Source organism: Polypterus senegalus, chromosome 3 (assembly GCF_016835505.1).
Source record: "Polypterus senegalus isolate Bchr_013 chromosome 3, ASM1683550v1, whole genome shotgun sequence".
NCBI lineage: Eukaryota > Metazoa > Chordata > Cladistia > Polypteriformes > Polypteridae > Polypterus > Polypterus senegalus.
The window spans coordinates 225,847,062-225,873,927 of NC_053156.1; the positions used below are offsets into that span (position 1 = coordinate 225,847,062).

Here is a 26,866-nt window from a genome sequence, read left to right on the forward strand (position 1 = left end):
CGAACTCACAATGTGGTATACAAAGTGATCCTTAACAAATAATTATTGGTATATTTTCCCTCAGTTTAAAAAGGTTTAATTTTCTTCTTAATACAAATTTTAAGGCAGTACTTCGCCGCTGAGAAGAGCGGGTATTTTGCTAGTAACTGATATAGGTCAGGATATTTAACCTATACTCATTGGACTCTGTTTATTATTGGCAAAGAAGCACATTGGATCTAGTTTATTTATCTTAACCTGTACTTATTGTTTTTCTTTGACAATTGACAAAAAATAGGTGACAATTTTACTTTTCTGTCACGGTCTACATATGTGCCATCAGGTTGATTAGTGGTTGTAAATTTGGAGAGGGAACATCCAGCCATTCAGGCTTGCTTTTGGCTCATATCAAGCTTTCATATTCTGTGCAGTTTAAAAAATATATTATTTGTATTTGTTGGTCAGATTTTTAGCTTCAACTTCCTGACTCTGTCTGTATAGAAGTTTTAGTAACACAATATTCACAAACCAGTTTGGCAAATTTACGCATTGTGCCAACAAACAATGTGCTTGCTTTTCAAGTCTTTACTGCAGATATAATTTTCCTTAGTTTTGAAAAACGTGTGACGTAGACCAACAGGTCAGAAGTCTATTTAATTTGAGGCAGATAGTTCATCCGTTTTCTGTCAGATAATGGACAGCACATTATGGAAGCCCGGTAGTACGTCCATCGCTGTTGTTGTTAAAACACGTGGCTACTGCACAGAGGCATTGAACACAAATCTTACATTCAAAAAGCATGCAATTTCATGTATTTCCAACAGAGGGGGTGAATGCGCCATGGAGACCGCAGGATGTACGAGAATTCATGAAAAAGCGGCAGACTCACTGCGACTTCTCGCAGACAACTGTTGCTCGTATAAAAGGAGAGTCATGCGGCAGTAATGGAGCTAAAGTCGGAGCTTTTAAAGTCCATCTGGTATGCCTTCACCGCTCTGGATGTGGAGAAGAGTGGGAAAGTATCCAAATCACAACTAAAGGTATGCTTTTAATGTGATTAATCACTTTCTCGTTTGTTAATCAGCTGTGCAAAAAGTTGTTTGCTGAGCATCACGTAGCTGTCGGGGACCTGCTCTGTCATTTCCGACCTAATCAAATGTACAGACCTGGTGCGAAGTGTGCTTGTGCTGCCATTTCCTCGGGCTGAAATCTCTAGAAGTGTCTTCTGACCTGGATGGGACACGCTTTATTGGACTCTTGAGCTTTCTTTTTGATCTTGTCGGGCTAATTGATCTTTAGAATGTGGCCAATTTACTCCGAATTTCCTGCAATATTTTCATAAAAGCATTTCGCTTTGTATATACCTATAAGAAATTGTCAGTTTGAAAAAAGTCATAAAGAACAAGGTTCAGCCTCCACCCTTACCCCCAAATAATTGGTGACGTGGAGCCGTGAAGGGCTCGATTCGTTTTAAACATCGTGCGAGACCAAGCATTAATCAGGTTTTATTATATGTAATAAGCTTTTAAACTGCATAATACAACATAGACGCAGTTTGATATATCTGATTTGTTGAGAAAATGAACGCAATGCGCGTGCAATATTACTTGAACTGTAGTAGAATTTTGAAAAGGTGAATGCCGTCCCTTATTTTATTCATGTCACCGTTTTGTGCAATTTAGTGTCGTGGAGGAGAGTGCGGATAATATACAGTATCTATGTGTGCGTGTATGTATGTGTACACTGTATGTTTATGTACCTATCCATTTTAAATTATTTTAAGTTCATGACCAGCATGTAACAATGTATGATCAATGGAATAAAGAGAGGTTTCTAGAGAAAGAGAATATTATATACAGTACTATAGTACATTTCATAAAATTATATACTATCCACATCATACTGTTTTTTAAAGCACCCTCTGGTTGGTATATATAAAGACAGTCAATATAAAATTTTATGTTACTTTTTTAAATTTTACAAACATTCGATACAGCAGTAGTTGGTTAAAACTAATGTGAACAATTAAGAGGCCATCCGTCCAGTCATTCATGATTTTATCTAGTTAGTCTATAATATCTAATAATCTGTAATTTTTAATGTTTTTTACTATCTATATATTATCCATCCATTTTCTAACCCGCTGAATCCGAATACAGGGTCACGGGGGTCTGCTGGAGCCAATCCCAGCCAACACAGGACACAAGGCAGGAACCAATCCTGGGCAGGGTGCCAACCCACCGCAGGACACACACAAACACCCCCATACACCAAGCACACACTAGGGCCAATTTTAGAATCGCCAATCCACCTAACTCGCATGTCTTTGGATTGTGGGAGGAAACCAGAGTGCCCGGAGGAAACCCACGCAGACACGGGGAGAACATGCAAACTCCACGCAGGGAGAACCCGGGAAGCGAACCCGGGTCTCCTAACTGCGATGCAGCAGCACTACCACTGCGCCACCGTGCTGCCCCATATCTATATATTACTATCTATATATTTATAGATACATATATTTAAGACAAGACACGATTTTCTAAACCCGCTTAGTCACAGGGGCAGCACCCCATCCCAGCAACCACTGGGCACAAGGCAAGGATAGCATGGATAGAGAACCAGGCTGTGAACACACGCGCACACACACACACACTAGCGCCAAATTATTTTTGCCAATCCGCCTAACCAGCATATCTTTGAATTGTGGGAGGAAACCCATGTAGACATGGGGAGAACATGCAAGCTCCACCCAGGGAGAACCCAGAACGAGAACACTGGTCTCCTTACTGCAAGGGAGCAGTGCTACCACTGCACCATTGTTCCCTCCTTATTTAAGACAGATATGGAAACATATACAGTATTTAAAGCTGATTTGTTATTTACCCACCTTTCTTTTGAATCAATTTTTTCAGTTTTTGCTAGTAAGAGTTGGAGTCTATTCCAGTAGCATCAAACACAAGGAAGAGTATTTTTAAATGATCACTGTAATTTAAACTATGTGCAGGTGATAATACATCTGACTAAGAAGAGTGTAACAATATATAATACTGTATCTTGGATTGTAGCTGAAACTAAAACTTCTTGAAATCTTTTTATTGGCCACTCACACTATAATGCATATCTGTAACTGGTTAAACCGTCTGATAGCGCATGCTATTAATGCGTTATATGCATTAAAGGTTGATTAGTAAAATGCAGTATGTTTCTTTTATGTACTGTAGCTGGACAAAACAGATTTACTGTAATCTATGAAATTTCATTCACCCCCACAGAACTAAATAAGGTGAGAGCTCACCCTGGGTGGAATGCCAGTCCACTGCAGAACAAACATTCATGTCCATCTATACCAAGCCAGTTTAGAACCTTCAGTCAACTTAAGATGCTCATTTTTTGGGATTTGTGTGGTCACCCATATTTGTGACAGAGAGAATATGAAAACTCCATTCAGGCTGTTACTGCACTGGGACTCAAATCATGGCACCAGGAATTGTGGGGCAGCAGCACTAACCTCTGAATGCTGTGCCGCCCCCAGGATGAAAATAATTTTTTATTCAACCAACTAACATAATAAAAGCATTTTTGCAGATTGATAAAAGAAAAGCTGTTAGAGGGGGTGAAATTTAATATAGTAAAAATTCACAATGTTTAGCTGCATGAAATAAAGCTTCTTGATTATCTGATTATTTTTTTCCAAAAATAATAATCATGCACCTATGAGTGAACAACATATTTAATCCTATTAAACACATATTTTCGCTGACCTGTTTGTGGTTTTCATTAGATAATCCTATTGACGTATACATGCAATGTGGGATTTCAAATTCTAATCCTTCTTTAGGTTATTAATGAGTTTGTTGCACATAAAGCATAGGTTCTTATTTACATAAATAGCTGGGAAGACATCAGTTTTTATTTTGATATAACTTTTTTGTAAGGTTATTTTTGCTTACAAACAACAAAGAAGCAGGACTTGGCAGGCTACATAGTAATAAGTTACAGTATTTCTTATATATTCTGTGGTCTTACATGTACCATCATTGCAGTGAAGTTAATAAAAGCTTGTGGTAAATATGATTTCCTGGAGTGCACATAGTGAGTTTAACAGTTCTGCTCAGGGAGTTTTATTGGTTGGAAGCTATGAAATAAATGGTAGTCATGATATGGAAATGTGGACGCAGACTATACCCCTTGTGGAAAGCTAAGATTTATTATCATTGACTCCAATGCAGTCAAGGGAGCCAAAGCATGCAATGGATTATTTACCCAAGATCCACTTGCAAAACACTGCATCAATATATGGACTCCTTGCTGTGAAACAGGTCAGGTCAGGTTGAGGAGCATGCACTGGTACAGTGCCTTGCCACACCCATCACATGACAAAACCTCTTGAAATCCTGTTTGGCAACCCCCCAGGCAAACATGAGGTCCATTCCCACCCTCTGGAAATGATCTTCTATCTGTCGCAGCCTGATGTTACATGGGTATCCCCTTGGCCTGGTCCAACCACTCGGGTCCTCAACAATGAGGATCCTGCAAGCCGGATCACCCTCAGGGAGTCACACTACATGGCCATAGTGCCGTAATTGACACTCCCTCACAATGCAGGTAATGTGCCTCATTCAGGACTCCGTGAACAACTGCTCATTCGACACAAAGTCAAGCCAATGGTACCCAAGTATTTTCCGGAGAGAAACAGTACCGAAGGAGTCCAGTCTTTGTCTCAGGTCACTGGATAACGTCCATGTCTCGCAACCATATAGCAAGACAGGAAGCACCAGGACTCTAAAGACTTGGACCTTTGAGATATTGGGAGCACCACACACCCCTTTCCAGGGACCTCATGACTCCCCCATGCTCTCCTAATTCGTCTACTGACTTTATAGGAAAAGTCACCAGAGACATGAATGTCACTGTCGACACTCTCTCCTCAAACAGACACACTGCTGATATCTGTGCCCATGAGGTCATTAAAGGCCTGGATCTTGTTTTTTTATCCAGGAGACTCACAAGCCCACACACTCAGACTTCTTTTTCCGTCTCTTGAGGGCCCCGATCAGAGCCTCTATTGACTCAGCAAAGATCACAGCATCGTCAGCAAAGTCAAGATCCGTGAATCTTTCTTCGACAGATGCCCCACAGCTGCTGGACCCCACGACCTTGCCCAACACCCAGTCCATACAAGCATTGAACAGAGTAGGAGCAAGAACACACCCCTGACAAACCCCAGAATCAACTGGGAAAAATGCAGAGGCTCTGTCTCCACTCTGCACAGCACTCACAGTACCAGTGTACAGGCCGGCCAGGATATCTAGCAACCTTGAAGGGATCCCGCGAACCCTCAGGATGTCCCACAGGGCAGCTTGATCAACTGAGTCAAATGCTTTACAAAAATCGACAAAGGCTGCAAAGAAACTCTCTGCTGATATTCGCGTTGCGTTCCATAAGAACCCTCAGTGCCGTCGATGGTAGAATTCTTAGGCGTAAAACCAGACTGTTCCGGTCACTGGTACGTGAGGAAGTGATCACGGATCCTATTGAGGACAACCCTAGCAAGGACCTTACCCGACACTGAGAGCAGTGTTATCCCCCTGTAGTTGCTGCAATCCAGGTGATCACCCTTCCCTTTCCAGATAGGGATAACAAGTTCCATTTTCTAGTCAGATGGGATGATTCCAGTCTCCCAAATGGAAGCAAAGATTGCTTGCAATGCCAGGAGGACATCCTTACTACCAGCCTGGAGAAGTTCACTCCAGATACCACAGACCCCTGCAGCCTTCTCTACCCTCCGCTGGTTCACCACCTATGCAATCTCACTGTGATTGCTGAGAAACACTCTACTAAATTGTATGTTTCTTCAGGAAGCAAACATATCCTTAATCCCATAAAATATGTGAAACTTTAATAAAAAGAGAAGACATTCAATGGGGGGATTGGGTGCTTTTGAAAGTTATCAGATTCACCCCAAAACTCCTTAAGAAATCATATTTAGTGAGTTGTGCTGCTAGTTTGGGTAGTCAGACCCAGGTAGTTGGAGGTGTACCCAGACGTGAGGCAGAAGCAACTGCTAAGGAGTTGAATAACAATCTGTTTTATAATTTACAATATGGAAAGGCGTTTTAATTGTAGCATTAAATCCGAGTAAAAGTAATAAAAGAAAAGATTCTATAACTAAAGTGTCACACAGTGTGAGCATTTATGAAAGTTTACCTAATGCAGAGTTTCCACTCTTGAGATGCTTTGCCAGGCCTTCAGTTGTTGTTTGTTTGTTGCCTTCAGTTTGTCTTCACTTGGTTTGAGATCTTGTGATTGATTTGGCAATTGAAAAATATCCAATTTCTTTACCTTGAGAAATTCTTCAGTTGCTTTCGCAGTATGTTTTGGATCATTATCTTTTTGCACTGTAAAGTGCTTTACAATCGGTTTTGCAGTATTTGGATGAATCTGAGTGGATAGTATAGCCCATGTCACACACGTGTGAATAGGAGGCAGCTGAAGAGCTTAAAAAATACTGTTAACTCGTCTGCCATGTGGGCAGCGGGGTGCACTGACTCTTTACCTAAGTCTCCTGCAAACCTTTCCCAGGAAATCCCGCCAGTAGCCGGTGTCTCAACTGTCACTTCCAGTCCCGGCCCCGAGGACGACATCACTTCCCACAGACTCCCTATAAAGCCTCTTTCCCCATCTCTGGTTTTCAGTTCTGTTTTGGACTTAGTCTTTTAAACTACTCTGGTCTTACAATTCTTTATTTTTATATATATATATATATTATACGGGTGGCTACCCCAAACCATTATCATGTCTGGTGTTTCGTCTTGTCACACCCTATACACTTCAGAATTCATCCTGCTACTTCTGTCAGCTTTCACATCATCAATAAAAATCAGTGACCCAATTCAATTGGTAGCCATACATGCTCATGCCATAATACTGCCTCTACCATATTTAACAGACAATGTGGTATACTTCAGATCATGAGCTGTCCCTTTCTTTCTCCACACATTTCTCTCCCATCATTCTGGTACAACTTGGTCCTTGGTTTAATTTGTCCAAAGAACCTTTATTCCAAAATCAGGCAGGCTTTTAAAATATTTTCTTGCAAATTCTATTCAGGCCTTCCTGTTCTTTAGTTTTACCAGTGGTTTGCATCTAGAGGTAAACCCACTGTCTTTACATTCATGAAGGCATCTCTTGTTTATAGACTTTGAAAGTGATACGGAAACCTCCTCAAGAGTGTTCTTGACCTGGCTAGATGGTGTGAAGTGTTTTTTAAAGCTGAAAGTCTATACTTCTGTTACTTCTTGATTGCTTAATTTTAAATCCATTGTGGTGGTATACAGAGAGACATTTACAAAATTGTATCACTGTCCAAATATGTTTGGACCTAACTGTATATAGTATTTGTGTACAGTCATATTTTGTATATAATAGATAGAAAAATATAACTTTATTTGTCCCCAGGGGGAAATCTGGCTTTTTACAAAAGCTCTTTAAATAGATAGTCACACACACACAAACACTATGGTCTGAACAACATGAGAATGACAAAAAAGGAAGAGGATTAAAAAGAAAGAAAACTTCTGATTTGACAGTCACAGTGACAGTGAGGCATTTTACAGAAGTATTGCTGTTGGTATAAAGGAGACTCAGTAGTGCTTCTGCAGAATAGTTTGTTGGCTCAAAGTACTCAGTATCAAAGAGGGAATATCAATCAATCAATCAATCAATCAACATTTATTTATATAGCACATATTCATACAAAAAAATGTAGCTCAAAGTGCTTTACAAAATGAATAGAAAAATAGAAGACACAATAAAAAATAAACATAAGTCAACATTAATTAACATAGAATAAGAGTAAGGTCCGATGGCCAGGGTGGACAGAAAAAACAAAAAACTCCAAAGGCTGGAGAAAAAATAAAATCTGTAGGGGTTCCAGACCAAGAGACCGCCCAGTCCCCTCTGGGCAATCTACCTAACATAAGTCAAACAGTCCTCTTTGTATTTAGGGTTTTCATGGAAGGACCTGATGATGATGGTCACGTAGACTTCTGGCTTTTAGTCCATCAATGTTGGTGCATCATGATGCTTTGCGCCACCACAAAGAAACCGGAAAAAGAAACAGAAGAGAGAGTAGGGGTCAGTATGGATTTTGGAGCCACTGTGAATAGTTATTATGAAGAATTGAACATACAGAGTATCAGTATTAAGTTAAAGTGAAGTTATAAAAAGGCCATGTTAAAGTAATGTGTTTTCAGCAGTGTTTTAAAGTGCTCTACTGTATTTATAATATATAATATGCAGCTTTGTTCATAAATAATATTATAATGTTCATTAGTTTAATGGTTTCTGGCATTATAATAGTAAGTATTCAGTAAAGACTGCTGTCTCTCAGCAGTTATTTATATATTAACTTCTATATTATGGATTCACCTAGGTTGGTAGGGTGCTTCCTCAGAGCAGGTACTGGAGCAAAAGTTTTACAGTCATATGTTCTTTATGATACCAACATTCTTTAGTCATCTGTTACAACAAGCAAGAGAGATGGTGATATTATTCTAATCCCAGGTAGTAGGGGTTTCAGTGATTAGCACCATATAAAAATGAATTGAATTGAAAATTAAATTAAGACGTGCTTGTATATCAATTCTTAATTTATATTAAAATATTATCTTGTTTTTTTAACCAGCACCATTCCTTAAGTGTAAATGTGAATTCTAGCAAAACTGAAAGGATAAAGGAGATTTTGTATTCATGTTGTACATACATGAAATGTGCAGCAGGCAAGAAATTTCAGGGATTTTGAAGGCAAACACTGCTTTTTCGAACTTATTTTAGAAATGCAACATACTGGTTTGGATTGCTGGCTGAAGTTAGTATTGCTAACTATTGTATTATTACTAAGGCTTTAGTAATATTATAGCAAATAAAATGGCTTATATTATTGATAGTATTGTTATTAGTTACATTTAGCATCTTTCTAACTATGTAAAATGATCACAATTAATCTATTAGTCAGCTTCAGATGTATGTGATAAACCTCTTGAGGGACTAAAGTGTAGCAGAAAAAGTAAAACTCTGCTACAGCAATGCAGGTTTGATTCTCTGTCCATCTGTTTTAGTTTATGTCGCCCTTTATGCTCCTCCAGGATGAGGTTTAGTTTGCATCCAATCATTTGTAGAGTCAGCTGGGCCTTGGGGTCACATAAGGAGTATAGTTACTACTGCAGTATTGTAGTTGTTGTTGTACAGTTATGTGTTCACTGGTCAAATTCCTTCTAAAACGATTATGTATTGAATTAAAGAACAGGTTTTAAAACCTACATAGTCTTCAACTTGGGCTCAGAAATTCATTCAGTGTAAATTTGGTCAAAGCTGTTTTATTGCTCTTAATTAATATTTTGAGTATAGGGTAACCATTGTCAGCAATTGGAGGCAGATACTGTATGTCTCCTTGGTATCTGTTTCAAAAATAAGGTACTCTGGTAAGAGAGCATTTCATCATTCTGAATTACTGTATGTGCTGGTATTTATTGCTGTGAATGTCTGTGTGCCATGAAGGGAAACTATGAATGTATACAAAGGTTTTAGTCCTACAAAAGTTGATATTATGCCCCACCAACTCAAGATTGCCAAGCCACTCCTGTTTAGACATCATGAAATCCATTTACATATCAAGGAAAATTTAATGTGATTGTCGAGAAAAGTAACTGCAAAATTTCAAGCACATAACAGAAGCTTGATTTTATAAGAAGCCAATCCTGCAACTAAATTGATTATATCATGGAATCTGGGAAAAGCGCTGAATCAGATTGAGAAGATTAACAGTCGCTGAGGAATGAGGGCTTTTCTAGTCCCATGACCAAGAAAGAAAATCTTACTGTAGTGAATCCAGGAGCAGCCTGGCTGTGTCTCAAGTTGTCTTGTAAATCTAACATTTCTGTTGGAGGGAGCAGGTTTTATTCACTGAACGAGCACCTTATAAGGTATGCACACCTAATAGTGAGTCAGTCCCCCATTTGCTATCAGAACATTTTGTTTTTGATTACAAACCCTCGTCAAGATGTTGGAAAGGTGGCACAGTACTTATCACATATGTCATCAACAGAATATCTCCTGCGATTTGTTGAAAAGTACCTAGTTGTAAATCTCTGCTTCAAATATGTACAAACTCAGGAGGGTTGTTCCGTTAAGATGAGTTCACTGTCATGTTCCTTGTACCACTAAAGGAGTTTCTTGAGTTGTAAAATGAAGTATTATCATGTTGGAAAAATTATTTCATTGGCCGACACACTGCTGTCATTGGGGAAAAATGGCTGATCAGCAACAATTTTGCAATATCTTGTTTCTTCTCAAATCAAAGGACCAAACATGTACCATGAAAATATACCTCACACCAACATCTCATTCTGCACTGCTGGTACAACAGGGAAGATTCTTCAATTATTAACATTTTTACTGTATCCTAGTCCCAGATTCATCACACAAGATGTTGCTTTCCAACTTTTCATGGTTTCTGTTCCTTAGTCTCCTGTAGCCTCTCTTTCTTTTTTTTATTAGCAGGTATTGGAATCAGTTGGGTCATGGGCTATATGGCATGTCCATGAAAAGAACATAAAGATACATGATTTTGTTACCAGCATTGTGTTCAGCTATGAATTGACTGACTGTAGCCTATCTGTTGATCTGCACATGATGCATCAGCTGCTTTTTTATCCATTGTGTGTTCCTGGTCTTATTACCACAACTCGCAAGAATTCTTTGGATGGTGGCATATTCTCTATACACCTATTGATCATTAAAGCCCAACTGGATTTTTCTTTGTCTTAAAGCATGCTCAATAATCCAGGTAAGAAAATTCTAGAAAGTTGATTCAGTTCATCTGGACATCTGATTCTTTTCCAGGGAGATACATTACATCACTCATCCAAGTGACTTCCTCAGTCTCAGTTGACTGCAGGTTTCTCCAACCTTGTAAACAGTACCTTGGCCTAATGACCAAACTAGTACCATTGACTAACAATGGGCCGTGTGATCAATGGTATGCAAATTGTCCATTGATCAATGGTCATTCGTACCATTCACAGAGAGTTGGGGAATGGCTGCAATCACCGCATTGTAAGATGGTGAAGATGTACCCTTAGGCCCCCTCCTCGGTTCAGAGACGGTCGTTCCTTTTTCATGTAAATGGCCTCCTTGACTCCTCGCTCAAACCAACATTCCTCCCTGTCCAGGATGTGCACATCTTCATCACTGAAAGAGTGACCACTGTCCTGTAGTTGTAAATAGACTGCGGAGTCCTGGTCTGATGAGGTAGCTCTTCTGTGTTGAGCAATCCGCTTCGCCAGTGGTTGTCATAGCCATCTAGTATTAGCAGAGTCTTTAACATGAAAGACATTCTTAAATTTGTACACCTTTCTTGTGCATCTGAGTGTTTATAAATAAATGCTCCATTAAAAAATTGGATGAAGTTATAACATCATATACAGTACATGGAAAGGGTAAAGTCCCCAGCTAAAGGAAAAAAATCTCTTTATAGACAATAGACATAAAGCTGAGGGAGGTCTGCCTTTTCTTAACTTTCAGTTTTACTGTTAGGGAGCAAACATGGACTTTGAATCTTCTAAAAGATGAGTATCACATTAACTTCCTACCTACATAGTTGATCATCAAAAAGAAATCAGCCACCTTTTTTTCCTGTGCTTTTCTCTGTTTGCCATTATCTACAAATTTATATAAAATTGGCACAAATATACAGTAGTGGTTCACAATTTACTGCGAAATTGATAACTTTTAAAGTGAAATTTGAAACCAGAAATGCTGCTGTCAATCACACTTTTACAAGTCCTTAAAATATTTATTCAGGCAGTCCTTGGGTTACAAATGAAATTTGTTCCTGCGTCTGTTTTTAATTTGAATTTGTAGGTAAGTCAGAACACGTACAAATGATTCTAATTTAGCATTAGTTAGTCAAATGTTTGTCTTAGTATATACATGTAGTATATTTTTATCTTTCTATGTATACAAAACATTTAAGAGACACACCCACATTCACAAATCTTAAACACATCTTAAACATAATAAATAGTGCGTAATAATATGGTTATAGTAAAAGTAAAAAGACCAACTGTAGCCTATTGCCCTTCCGGTGGCCAATGGCATTTCACCTCTTTCTGATTGTTTTATAACGTCTGCAGGTACTTTATTTGCAACCATGATTGTTTTCTTTTTCTTTGATACATCACCAGCACTTGAAATGGATTTACGCTTTGGAGCCATGATGACAAGGTTAAATAAGAAAAAAATTTAAGTCAAATACAATATTGAACAATCAACACTGTGTTAGTGACATGATTCGACTTCCTTTCTCACGCCAATGAACTACTGAAACTTGAGATAATTCAGTTTTCATTAGCATCACAAAAGTCCGTGCACTCGTTATTATGAACCATTGTATTTAACTCATATCTATACTAATAAAAGACAAAGCCCTCACTGACTGACTCACTCACTCACTCACTCACTTACTCACTTACTCATCACTAATTCTCCAACTTCCCATGTAGGTAGAAGGCTGAAATTTGCATTTCAAAATTCTACACGTAACGGTCATAACGGTTGACAACGTCCACCATGTTGAACTTTCTTATTTATGGCCCCATCTTCACGAAACTTGGTAGGCGGCTTCCCTGCGCTAACCGAAACCGATGTACGTACTTATTTCGATGGTATGACGCCACTGACGACCGCCATATTGAACTTTTCAATGTCACTAATTCTCCAACTTCCCGTGTAGGTAGAAGGCTGACCCCATCTTCATGAATTTTGGTAGGCAACTTCCCTGCGCTAACCGAAACCGATGTACGTACTTATTTCGGAGGTATGATGCCACTGTCGCCCGCCATATTGAACTTTTCAACGGTCTTTGTTACTTATGGGCCCATCTTCAAGAAATTTGGTATGCGGGTTCCCAACGCTAACTGAATCCTACTTACGTACATATATACATCCATAGCCTGCAGCTCGGTCACCGTGTGAGGTGGCGTTGGGTCCCCCATCCCAACGCCTCCCACGTTATTGGCTGCCTGCCTGTATAAGGCCGTCCGTCGCTCCGGTCTCTACATTCCCTTCCTTGCTTCGCCGCGGGATTCATGTCTCCCTGCTGATAACTACAGCCTTTTTATTTAATCCACAACTTCTCCACTGTTTTATTGTTCGTTTATTACGATTATAGTTATTGTGTAGGTATTTTAGACTTACTTTACATTGTTCAGGAGCCCATTTCCTTTATCTTTCCAACCATACCCCCATTAACATCTCTATTGAGGTGAATACCATCGATCAAAGAACTGTCACTTACCGAGTGGTTTCCATTCCCAGAGATGGCACCTGCCTTTTCCATTCTCTTTGTTACATATTGCACGGCAATATAAGGCTCACTCTTGATATCCAGAGGAACATTGTGTCTTATGTATTGAATGACTGGGACAGGTTCAAGGTGTGGACTGATGATGGTACAGGAGATAATTATACTACACAGGAGCACTATAAGAGTGAAATGCTTAAGCCCTTCACCTATGGTTCTGCATGTGAATTGATGGCTGCCGCTGAATTGTTTGGTTGTCGCTTTCAAGTGTACCGAAATGGCCAAATTATTTTACACCTTTCGACAACCGCCAATGCCTCTTAAACATCTTAGATTCACAGGTGACGATTTGAGTAGTGGACACTTTGATGTTTATGAATGTTTAAACTCTCAAAAGCTGAATGTGAAGTTATCAATGAAACCGGTTCTATGCTTACAACTCTTGACAGATGCCGAATGTCACTTCAACACAAGTCCTACAAATACTGTCGTAATTGAAACAAACCATGAAACTCAAACCGATTATGACAGCAGCAATCCAAGCTGTGAGATTTGAGACAAGATTACTTTTCACAGGGCCAACTGTACGTTGCATGCTCAAGAGTAAGCTCAGCACACAGCTTGGTCATACTACAACTGGAGGGCCAAACTCACAATGTGGTATACAAAGAGATCATTAACAAATAATTATTGGTATATTTTCCCTCAGTTTAAAGAGGTTTAATTTTCTTCTTAATAAAAATTTTAAGGCAGTACTTCGCCGCTGCGAAGCGCGGGTATTTTGCTAGTTTTTAATACAAGTGGCTTTTTGGCAGTCTGTTCTCAAATATGGATTGCCCGTAAGTTGGACGTTCTTAACCCGGGGACTGCCTGTACTCATTGCGTGTGGTATTGAGACCTTTTGGAGCTTTAGTTGTGGCAGTATTTGTGCGCCTTTTGAATATTTATTTTTTCAAATAAAACGTCCTACAAAAGCATTTTTCTGTCACATGCAAGTCATAATTTTTGCTACAAATACATCCATAATATTACCTCATGATCCTGTACATGGGCTTTACTACAAGATTGCTACAAAAAATAAGCAAAAATGCTGATAAATTATTTCTAAAATGCACACAATCTTTATAACACATTTGGCACAAATATTTTCAGATCTTCAACACAAATCTAATATTCGCTAAAGAACACCTGACTGAACAAACACATTTGTGTTTAACATATTTCATTTATTTATTGAAAAAGGCTATTCAGAGAAATGTGTGAAAAAGTAATACAGTACTCCCATTAAATCAAATGAATAACGGAGACAGTTTTAGTCAGTTGATTGAACACAATTAGGCTTGATTATAGCCGTTCATGTTCAATGTAATGCTGACTTGTTTTGATGCTTACTATGAGAAAAGTTGCCAGCACAAAGGTTTAATAAGTATAGAATGCCATGATAAAAGTAAATTTACCACCTGTGCTTCAGAACAGGCCATCCACCTGAAGCCAAGTAGGTTCGGGTCAGGCCGGTGCTTGGATGTGAGAGGAAAAGCTTGGGTAGCTGCTGGACAAGGTGTTGTGGAGCCCAGCAGGGGGCATTTACCCCGTGGTCTGTTTGTGGATTCCAATGCCCCAGTGCAGTGACAGGGACACTTTGCTGTAAATATGGCACCGTCCTTAAGATAAGACACGAAACTGAGGTCCTGACTGGTCATTAAAGATCCCTAGGCTTCTTTTGAAAAGAGTAGGGTGTACCCCGATATCCTGTCTAAACTACCCATCATAGCCTTGTCCATTCTGGACCCCTAATCATCCCGCCTCTAAGTGTCTCTCTCCCTTCACCACTTAATAGCTAATGTGTGGTGGGCCTACTGGCTCAGTAATGGCTGCTGTCACATCATTGGGTTTTACACACTGGTGGTGGTTGACATTGTTCCCCCCTGTCTATGCAGAGTATTTTGAGTAGCAAGAAAAGCACTATATAAATGTAATTAGTTATTAATATTAAGAAATCGGAAAAAGTACAGTGATCCCTCCTTGATCGCGGGGGTTGCTGTTCCAGAACCCCCTGCAAAATGTGAAAATCTGCTAAGTAAAAACCATATGTTTATATTGTTTTATATTGTCACAGATTTGCACAGAAACACAGGAGGTTGTAGAGACAGGGACTTTAAAACACTTCAAACAAACATTTGACTCTTTTTCAAAGGTTTAAACTGTGCTTCATGACATGACAGAGATGACAGTTCTGTCACACAATTAAAAGAATGCAAACATATCTTTCCCTTCAAAGGAGTGCGCGTCAGGAGCAGAGAATGTCCTAGAGAGAGAGAGAGACAGAGAGAGAAAAGCAAACAATCAAAAATCAATAGGTGCTGTTCGGGCTTTTAAGTCTATGAAGCACCGCCCGACAAAGCAGCCGCAAGAAAAGGGCGCAATGTGAACGTAGTCTTTCAGCATTTTTTACAGGAGCGTCCATATCCTCTAGGCCAGTGTGCGAACAGCTCCTCTGCTCACACCCCCTCCATCAGGAGTAGAGCATGTCAGAGAGAGAGAAAACCAAACAATCAAAAATCAATAGGTGCTGTTCGGGCTTTCAAGTATGAGAAGAACCGCCAGGAAGCATATTGTATATCATTGAGGAGTGTTATTTAATACATAATATGTGCTCTGATTGGGTAGCTTCTCAGCCATCCGCCAATAGCGTCCCTTGTATGAAATCAATTGGGCATACAAACTGAGGAAGCATGTACCATAAATTAAAAGACCCATTGTCCACAGAAACCCGCGAACCAGCGAAAAATCTGTGATATACAGTATATTTAGATATGCTTACATATAAAATCCGCGATGGAGTGAAGCCGTGAAAGTCGAAGCATGATATAGCGAGGGATCACTGTATCTGTCAGTATAAAAGCAACAAAACCATTTCCATAATTCTGGTACTTCATAATTAGAGTTATAATATTCATAGTTATAAACTGCTTTCAGAAATCTAATACAGGAAGCAAAAAAAGCAGAACAGGCCATCTGACACCTATGTATTTATATTTCATTTTCTGGATTGTCAAGTGATATTTAGTTTACAAAGAAACAGCAATGTAAGTCTTTGCACAATTATATTAGCCCGAAAGATAAGGTCCATACCAGTAAGTGGGTTTAGTTGGCCTGGTAAAGCTATAAATCCATTTCTCTTCTTTTCCTCATTTATTCCCTTGATCCTGATCTTTTGGCAGGCTTGAGTGTCTTTAAAGAGTGCATCCTGTTTTATTAAAACTCAAGAGCAAACCCTTGATGCAACAGTAGCAGTAGCCTGTTCCAGCTGCACAAGGTGTGCCTTTTGGTCTTCTTTGGGGGTCTAGTTTTATTCTCTTTTCAGTGTGCATGTTACCTATACTCACACAATAACTGCTACTTATGAAGGGAATTAATTAGAGTTGCTTTTCCATTATAAAGGGGGGGGGGGTATTTACAAACAAAAGTGGGGGGAGTTGCTGGTACAGTAAGTCGATTCATTTTCCTTACAAAGACGTGAACAAAGTGATGGTCCATGCTCTGTCATCTGATGTAGATCTTGTAGGCTTCCAGGGAGAGTTGTTCTGTTTAGTGAACAAACATCTTGGAATTGATTGACATGAAATGCCCCAGCTCTGTAAATAATGTTGTCAAAAGACATAACCTAAGGACTTATAAACTGATTATGGCTGGCAGAACATGGGAGAACTTCATGGGAGAGCCAAGCTGGTAATATAGTTGGTGGTGGTGAGTCAGCTTGTGGTTCTGGTGTCAGAATCTCTTCCTATAAAATCGAAGTGGAAAAAAAATTGCTGTGTGTCTTTCTTTATCTTGGTTGATTCCCAGTCCCAGTGTGGCCAATAACGAGTATTCGCGAGTAGTTTAACTGTTTCACCAACACACCAATGAATATACTCACATGCAACATTAACTCACTGTCTTCAACTATAATTCTCTAAAGCCGTCTAGTCATATATATATATATATATATATATATATATATATATATATATATATATATATATATATATATATATATATATATATATATATACTGTATGAACTTATTATGAAACAAAGTATGAGTGAATTAAAAGAAGGTAGTTTGTTGTGGTAATGAAGCAGGCTACCCTGCTGATTTTTATGTGCTTAAAACCTATTGTTTGTGGGATGATTTATTATGTAAAAAGCAAACAGCGTTAATAGGGTTAATCTGTTCAAGTCTACACATATTTCTTAAGTTCTTTGTTCCTGCCATTTTTCTTTATTTGCAAATCGGATTGACCCCAGCAACCTCCCTCCTTCCTGTCTTGGACTCCCTTGGATTTTTCTTTCCACAATCAGTACCTCTGTTAATAAGTAACTCTCCATTTGTAACATTGCGGCCATAGTATGCTACGCTGGTATAATATTTTTGTTTTGACTTTTTCCTTATTAACCCTTCTTCTATTTGTAGTTTTGTGTCTGCAGTTCAAAACCCTCTTGCAGCACATGCATCAAATTTGACTTACTTTTCAATGAACAGTTTAAAACTCTCTTTTGTAATATCAAGTTACATAAATACTGAATATAAACAGCACTTTAAAAATTATACCTTCAGTATCTGGCTTCAAACATTATTCCTATAAAACCCAATAAAAGATACAGTATTGCTTAAGCTTTGATTGACTCGTTTTGTAAAGCACTTTGTAACAGTGCTCACTTACAAAGGTCCAATATTAAATAAATGTTGATTAATTGGCAATTTACACTAAGAAAAGAGCAGTGCAAATTAAGGGCTGGTCAGATTTGTAAAATAATTGTTTTTCACTCTGGTAAGCACCACCTAAGATAAAGGATTATTGACTGGCTTTGGGCAGCACTATTGCAAACTGCCTCATCGCTTCAGGCTTCCTAGACTTGAGTCCTGTTCCTGGCAATGTCTCTGTGCTGCTGGAATGTTTTCCCTGTTTGTGTCCTGCTGTTCCTTTTCTTGCTACATTCCAAATACATTTTCCAGTGATTTTCAGTTATAGCCTTCATTTACAAAATTTTAGTCAGAGGAGCATTTCCATTTGAGAGTAGTCACCTAGTCTGACATACCCAGCCACTCACTCCAACTGGTCTGAGACTCGCCCCAACAAAATCAGTCCGGTTTGATTTTGTGTTTATTTGTTGAGGTGGGCTCTGTATACATGAGTGCTGACAAACAATGAATGCTCATCTAGAAGTACAATGCAAATAATGCAGTGACGAGGAATCAAATATTTTGGACCTCATGAACAAAAGAAAAGCTTATTTGTGTGTTGTCTCATGTTTTACATACCATGACAGAATGGCAAAAAGAAATTAAAGGAGCAAGATTGCAGCTGAATAGTACTTGTTAACCCTTTATGCAGCCCTGGCTCCATCAGGCAGCACTCTATACGCTGTCACAAAAAGGGGTGAGCACACGTGTTAGGCCCAGCAAATTCAGCCATGCAAATTGATATGAGATGAGCATTGCACACAGCAAGTCTGACATACCCATATACTACATGTTCTATAACTTGACATCAGCTTTACTTTGATTGGCAACTCTTACTTGCCCCCCATGTAACTGAATACAGATATGTGCATGAGATGGTCTTGTGCCCCATCCAGGCCTGTTTCATTTGTAAATTTCAGGATGTGCTCTATCTACCTGCAACCCTATATTAGAATAAACAGGTTTTTAGAAATGCATATGATTGACGTCTGCCCCATTTAGAATAAGATGTCACTTTCTGGGCAAGCAGTGATACAATGTTTAAAGATGGGAACTGTAAACCACAAAATTGCCAGTTCAGGTCCTGCCACTGGTTCAGTGTTTGTTTGACCCTGACTTACTGCCTGACCCAGTTATGTATGTCATTTAGCATGTCAGTTGTCCTACAGTTGTAAACAACTGTATAATGTATTTGCACTTGTAAAATGCATGTAAAAACATACAATATAAAATAAAGGTAGTTTGTTTGTGCTCAGTGCTACAGAGCAGGCCCTGGTTCCTCTGATGCAGAATTAATTTAAATGTGTTCAAAAAAGGATGACTGAATTTCAGGATTATAGTTATTCAAAGACACAATGTAAAATAAAGCTTAAAGCTTATTGGATTAGCATTGAAAAAGAACTTTACTGGAAAAGACATCAATGTTGTCTCACAGGACACCGAGCCCAGTTGAAGACCATCCATGTTAATAAAAGGGCACATTGCCTGTGTGTGTTTGAGTGTCTGGTGGCTGTTTCTCTGTTACTTGCCATTTGGAATGGGATTCGTAAAAGCCGTGCTGATGAGCCATTTGTTGGAATGAAAAATGCAATTTATTTTATTATTTTGTGCATTACAACATACCTTCCAATAGACAAAGCACTGCAAATGTTAATATTGTATACAATATGTACAAAAGAAAGTAACCACCGGACTGACAGAAATCAGCTTATTAGATTTCAACCCATCTTAGATGGGTAGCACAGCTAGTTTTGCATTAATGCATATACTACTTGTTTGTGAGGATTTCCTTCCCAGAGTATAAAAATGCTTCTTGTGGCTTAAGCAGGCTAATGCTCTCCAAAACCTTGTCTTGGTAAAAAAATGGAAGAGCAAGAGGACAAATGGCTTAGAACATTGAGGTACAAAAAGACCTGTGTCTTTATTGAGCACTTTGCTATAGTGCTGCCAGTAAAATTTTAATTTGTAGAGAGGCTTACTATATAAGGTACTACCTAAAACAGATTTTCCTTTCACAATTTTAATTAGCTTAAAGGCATCTTAGAAAAGTTAGTGGGGTACGTAAACCCATCCTGTTTGTTGAGAGGTGCTTTGTTGTCCTTGCTTATCAGACAGTAGTCTTAACTTTTTGTGGCTGGCAGAGTAGACAGTGAGTTTTGTTCACTTCTTTGTGAATCACTGACTATTTTTATAGTTACTCTAGTTTATGACCATATTTGTTTAGCATTACATTACTTGAACAATTAAGAAAAACAGAAAATGTACAATTACGGCAGAAGAATGGGTCATATGCTTTTGACTGTTCAACACTAAGTCATGCAAGTTGTGTAATTTTAGTATTAAACATTTCATTTGTTTTAGCCTTTGATATTTAAGGTGAACATTTTATCAGGGATTTTATTTTAATAAAAGAATCTGCATTTAACTCTTAATTTCTTGTTGTTGCCTTTGATGTTCTTTATCCTCAAGTGCCATCTACTCATACTTACTAAATTCCCATCATTTAACTGCAATTATTAAACTAATAAAAAGGTTGCAAAAGGCAGGCATCCATTTATTCAGTTCATTATCTTTAATGAATGCCACACACTCCCACAGTGATCTCCACTGCAAGGTCCTGGCTTGGACCCCACTGATTATGTTTGATTATGTCCTCGTGGGTCTTCTGCAGACACTTGAGATTCCTGCCTCATTCTGAACACGCACATATTCGGTGACTCAACACTGGCTCAGCACTGTATTAGTAATTGTGTAATCTCCATGATGGTCTTGTATCCCAGTATGGGTTACAGTCCTGTCTTACTATCAAGGATATCAAAATTGAAAGAGCAGGTTCAGAAAATAAATGGATGGGTGGATTAATTTAGTGATGCGAGTTCAAGGAGAAAGTGATACACCTGTGGAAAAACTTTAAAAAAATAATACCAAACCAATGATAATATGCCGTAAAGAGTATTTAATGGGTATAAGCAGAAATATGTAACATTAAACTTTCCATTAACTTTAATTGGTGCACTCAGTATTCTGGCAAAGCATGACTTTTTAGTATTACAGAACTTTGTCCCCAGTATAATTCTAAGTCTGGGGTAAATACCAGGTAAAGTTTCCATCAGTTTCTTTACCTTGTCAAAGTTTGAATTGTGATGTGGTGGATTGCTAGTTTACTGTACATTGCCCAAGTGTTGGTGAGTACCTTATTGTGCCCAGCAGTAGTCAGACACCTCATCCAGGATAGGTTCCAAGCTTGTATAACATTGAACATGATTAAGTGTATCTTGGAATCTGATGGTAGTCATGGTTGGATTTTACTGGCTTTCTTATGTTCTGGTTTAAAAATATTGCATACTAGCCAGCCCGCGGCGTAGCATACGCCGCATAATTATTTATTGATGTGTGAGCACTTCCTAAAAGACACAGTTGTTCAGTGGAGTGTGATTTTAAATGTGCTTTGAGATATCTCTGCAGTCGGAACGTTTTCGAACAAATAGTGCATCGAAAGACCTGTGTGAAATGCGTTTGTTCAGTGGAGTGTGTGTTTAAATGTGCTTTGAGATATTTCTGGAGCGTGGTTTTTGAGCAAATGTTGCATTGAAATTCCAGTGTGAAATGCATTTGTAAATGTTTTTCAGTAGGAGGACAGTGGGAAGGTAACATCACATCAGTGTGGCGATCACGTGTTTGTGAACTTTGCGTGCACATACCAACATTATCAGTAGATGGCACCAGAAGGTTATCACGTTTGTATTTGAGAGGCACGAGAACTTCGTAATGCCCATGATCCAAAGGACCGCTAAAGAGCAGGGATATGGAGAAACATTGGCTCGGATTGTAAACTCGAGGAGAGGCATGACGACGTTCTCAGAAGTGAATGGAGATAGTAGCTGGAAGCATTTAGGACATCGTCACAATTTCTGCCTCGCCACCATAAACTCCGGAAGTATTCAGCGTATTGTTAAGCAGACTGTATGACCATGCTTCCGTGACTAAGAACAACGGACAGCACGTTGCCGAAGTTATCCCAATGTTGGCAAACAAAGGTTACAGCCATGTTGCGAAGTTCGAGAGCAACAGTTTTGTCGATTACATTTTTCCAGAAATATCCGACTGATAGAAACAAACAGTTACCTGATGCATGAATTTGTATAACATTGAAAGAAGTGTTGTTTTCATCAAATACATTTGAGGCGGTGGCCATGGTAGGCAAATGAACTGTCAACATGGCTCAGAGGTGCATGTGGACTGTAGCACAGACTAAAGCGAGTGAGGATGTGTTTGGTGACGTGTTGGGGCGGGCACATGAGCAAGCAGTGTGCATGCCTCGCGAGCGAGGGTGGACGCGGGAGGAGGGTGAGAGTTGGCGGGCCGGGCTCTGTCGTGCTTTCCCCATGACGCGGGAGGAAGGTTAGGGTGGGCTGTCGGAGCTCTGTCGTGCGTAACCCATGGTCAGGCGACTTGGTCATTATATATATATATATATATATATATATATATATATATATATATATATATATATATATATATATATATATATATATATATAGAAAAGCAGCTGGAACCGAAAAGAACAATGAAAAGTCAACGTGGCTCAGAGGTGCATGTGGACTGTACCACAGATGAAAGCGACTGAGGCTGTGTTTGGTGAGTTGTTGCGTGCAGGCACATGAGCAGGCAGTGCACATGCCCCGAGAGCAACGGTGGACGCAGATGGAGGGTTACAGTTGGCTGACGGGGCTCTGTCGTGCGTATCCCATGACATGAGAGGAAGGTTAGAGTTGGCAAGCGGGGCTCTGTCGAGTGTATCCGATGGTCTTCGAGTTGGTGGGCGGGGCTCTGAGTTGGCGGGCGTGGCTCTCTGTCTTGCGTGCGTCTTGCATGCCCTTAGTGAATTTTATATATATAGATGGTGGTAGCACTCATGATGAAAGATAACATAACAACATTCTTTAAACAGCTAAAAGCAATTCAGAGCCTGTCATGGAGCTAAGCAGTAACCAGTCTAATTCTCACACTCATTTACACTCATGTGGTACCAATTTTGAATTACTAGTTGTTCTAACTAACATAGGGATATTAGAGGAAAACTAGAGTACTACAGTAAAACACCCATGCAAATATGGAAAGAATGGTCAAGCTCCATCCAGAAAGTGACCAAGCAAGGAATTCAAAGCACGGACACAGGATCTGTTAAGTCTAACCAAAATGGGGAAAGATTCCTTTTACAATCAATGCTGCTAACCTGATATGTATGTCAAAAACACCAGTACAGATGACCCCTAAAATCCTACACTGTCCGTCCAAAAAATGAACCAGAAGATGCTGCATATGGTAAATGAAACTGTTAGAATGGAGTCATATTAAATTAATTGAGGGCAGCAAGGTAGAAAGATGACCAAGTGTAGAGTATGGATATTGAGGGGACAGAATCAAAAGTAATTTGTGAGTCATTTTTAAAATATTTGAGCAATACGTCTCATGGATAGACTGAGCCTTGATGAGTCTTGGCCCATCATCCCAGGTAGAATGATTTTGCTAAATCCTTGTTCCCTGGTAAACCACGGCTCCCTTTCATCCTCAAAGTAAAAAAAAAAAAAATAGAGCAAGGTAAGTGACTCGCCCATTTGGTGGACCATGGTGAGATTTGGAACTGTGGTTAAGTTCGTGTCTTAATCCCGCTTGACCACAGTGCCTGCTTCATGGGGATGAATGGCCACAGCAGCGTCCTCACAAGGATATATTTTCAGTTATCCTTGTTTGAAGCCTTTTTGAACAGAAACTGAACCCTTCATTCTCTCATTTAGTAAGGGGAGCTTGAGTTTCCATGGTTACCAAGGTAAACAACTTTTAAAAGGGAACTTTCCCTTCTGATTGCTTTACACAATAGAATTAAAGTTTGTTTTTTTTTCTGCATGAATAGGAATTTTGGGCTCATAGCTTTGCTGCTGCACTTCTACTGCTCGGTCTTCCCAAGCTATTATATTGGTTTAAAATGTTTTGTTTTATCTATTGCAATGTACAGTAAGTGGATATCAAAACTTTAACTCGCATACTTTAACGCCGATAGTGTCTTTTTTTTTCCTCAATTCCTAGGACACATTTAGGCACAAAGAAAGAGTGCCCTACACCTTGTTTACTAATTGTGATTGCCAGCCTTATTCTTCTATCTCACTTTTGTCCTTACTGTTCCTTGGTCTAGCTTTATTTTATAAAGCACCTTTAATAGCCATTACCTTGATACAACATTTTTATAAAGAAATCCGTCCATCAATGTGTTAGACCCACTTATTGCAACAGAAGGTTAAAGGGAGCAGGAGCCCATCCAGGCCACATCAGGTTCAAGACAGAAGCCAATCCTAGATAGGGACACTAATCTGTCACAATGCATACACTCATACCAGGTTAATTTAAAGTTGTCTAAAATGTCCATATTTAGAATGTGTGATAAAAACAAATAATCAATGTGAAATGTAAAAATCCATGGGTAGAATGAGCGAAGGCTATTCTGACCAGGTCAGATTTTAACACAGGTTCCTAGAGCCACCATACTGTTCCGTAAGAATGAATTTAACCATCCATCTCTTTATTTTTCTTTTTTTGTGGTGTATTGTCCTATGTTTGTGATAATTTGTCTCCCATCTCCTTCTATTAATTTTTGATATTTCAGTCCTGTTTCCATCTATAGTGTCCTTCACTTTCCATTTGGTTATCCTGGTAAGGGTTGCATTGACGCCAAGCTGAGCTACACAGACCCACCCATTCTGTCCACAGCAACAGTCTTGATAGACTTGTGGAAATTTCCAGATGCTCCCAGTCTAGCTGACAAATATAATTTCTCCAGGTTTTCTCCCAGTGAGCCGTGACTGGTACACACTCCAGAAGAGATCAGGATGTGTCCTAACTACATACTCAAACTACCTAAACTGACATTGTACCTTTACTATACTTTTACTAAAACTGATTCCATTCTCATTTCAACCTATTAGTATATTCTAAGCTTAATTACTTGGTACTTTGACTTGTGGTGGTGTGTGCTGTTAAAGGAAATATATTAATTAAAAGGCTGCTTGATTATTCTTATCCATACAAAAGAAATATTACAAGAAAATTGAAAAGGCTGTCTAAGGAAATCCAATAATGTTGCATGATCTACAGTTACCCAATATATTTATTTGTCTTGTTGTCAAAGCCAAACATTTAGTATTCAAATTATACAGTGAGTGAGAACTAAAATTAGGAATTAAATACACTTATGTTTAATCTACACGTTCCATTACACCTCCAGCTGCAGTTCTAAATACAACAAACCCCATAATGCTCATGTTGCATGTAGGCAGATCTTGCTTTACCTTGTAGACTAAACAATTTCCAGAAAAGGCAGGCATGGTGACTAATCTGGATGGCAAAGTCATGTCCTTCCTGCATGTAAGTGAGCAATATACACACAAGTGTTCATTTGACTGTAGCAGTGTGCTGGCATCACTAAAATATTAAAATATCTCAAATTGCAGAAGAATGTCAAAATGTTTAGCATATTTCTGGCTGTGCTGAAAATGTAATGATTAGAAGGTTGAGGACCAAAATGGTAATGGTGTAAAGCAACAGGTGGGTCTTCTGTTTGAATCTACAGCCCCAATCCCAAAAAAGTTGGAATACTGTATAAAATGTAAATAAAAATAGAATGCAATGATTTACAAATCTCAGAAACCTATATTTTATTTACAATAGAACACAGAAAGCATATCAAATGTTTAAACTGAGAAAATATTCAATTTTGAGTTTGATGGCAGGTAACACGGCCAGGTTTACCACTATGTAGCATCCCCTCTTCTTTTAACAACAGTCCGTAAATGTCTGGGAAGTGAGGAGGTCAGTTGCTGGACCTTTGAGAAAGGAATGTTATCCCATTCTTGTTTTATATAGGATTTTAGCTGCTCAACAGTACTGGGTTGTATTTTTCTTTTCATGATGTGGGAAATGTTTTCAGTTGGTGAAACTTCTGGACTGCAGACAAGCCAGTTCATCACCAGGACTCTTCTATTATGAAGCAATGTTGTTGTAATAGATGCATTATGTGGTTTAACATTGTCATGCTGAAATATGCAAGGCTTTCCCTGAAAAAGACATTATCTGGAAGGGAGCATATGTTGCTCTAAAACCTGTATATACCTTTCCGCATTGATGACACCTTCCCAGATGTGTAAGCTCCCAATTCCACAGGCACTAATGCACTCCCCTACTATCAGAGATGCAGGCTTTTGATCTGAGTGCTCATAACAAGTATGGTGGTCCCTCTCCTCTTTAATTCCGGGGATGTAGAGTGCATGCTTTCAAAACAGAATTTCAGATTTCGATTTGTCTGACCACAGAACGGTTTCCAATTTGCCTTAGTCCATTTGAAATGAGCTTTGGTCCAGAGAAGACAGTAACATTTCTGGATCATGTTCACATATGGCTTCTTCTTTGCGTGATAGAGCTTTAACCTGCAGTTGTAGATGGCACGGCAAACTGTCTTCACAGACAATGACTTGCAGTGATTCCCACCACATAATCATGCCTGTTTTTAATGTAGTGCTGCCTGAGGGCCTAAAGATCACGGGCATCCAATACTAATTTTCAGCTTTGCCCCTTGCACACAGATTCTCGGAATCTTTTGATAGAATTATGTATTGTAGATGATGAAATATTCAAAGTCTTCGCAATTTTACATTGAGGAACATTATTCTGAAATTGTTCCACAATTTGTAGACACTGTTTTTTGCAGATTGGCGAACCTCTGCCCATTTTTACTTCTAAGAGACCCT

At 39.0% G+C, this 26,866-nt stretch overlaps 1 protein-coding gene across 1 annotated transcript in view; it reads left to right on the plus strand.

The window, feature by feature from the left end:
* Positions 1–876: 876 nt before the first annotated feature.
* LOC120525932 (differentially expressed in FDCP 6 homolog) overlaps positions 877–26,866 on the plus strand; it is a 113,696-nt gene continuing 87,706 nt past the window's right edge. Inside the window, exon 1 of the mRNA XM_039748633.1 lies at positions 877–1,019. Within this exon, the coding sequence (XP_039604567.1) occupies positions 924–1,019 (96 nt within the window). The 5' untranslated portion in view covers positions 877–923. The remainder of the gene's footprint in view (positions 1,020–26,866) is intronic.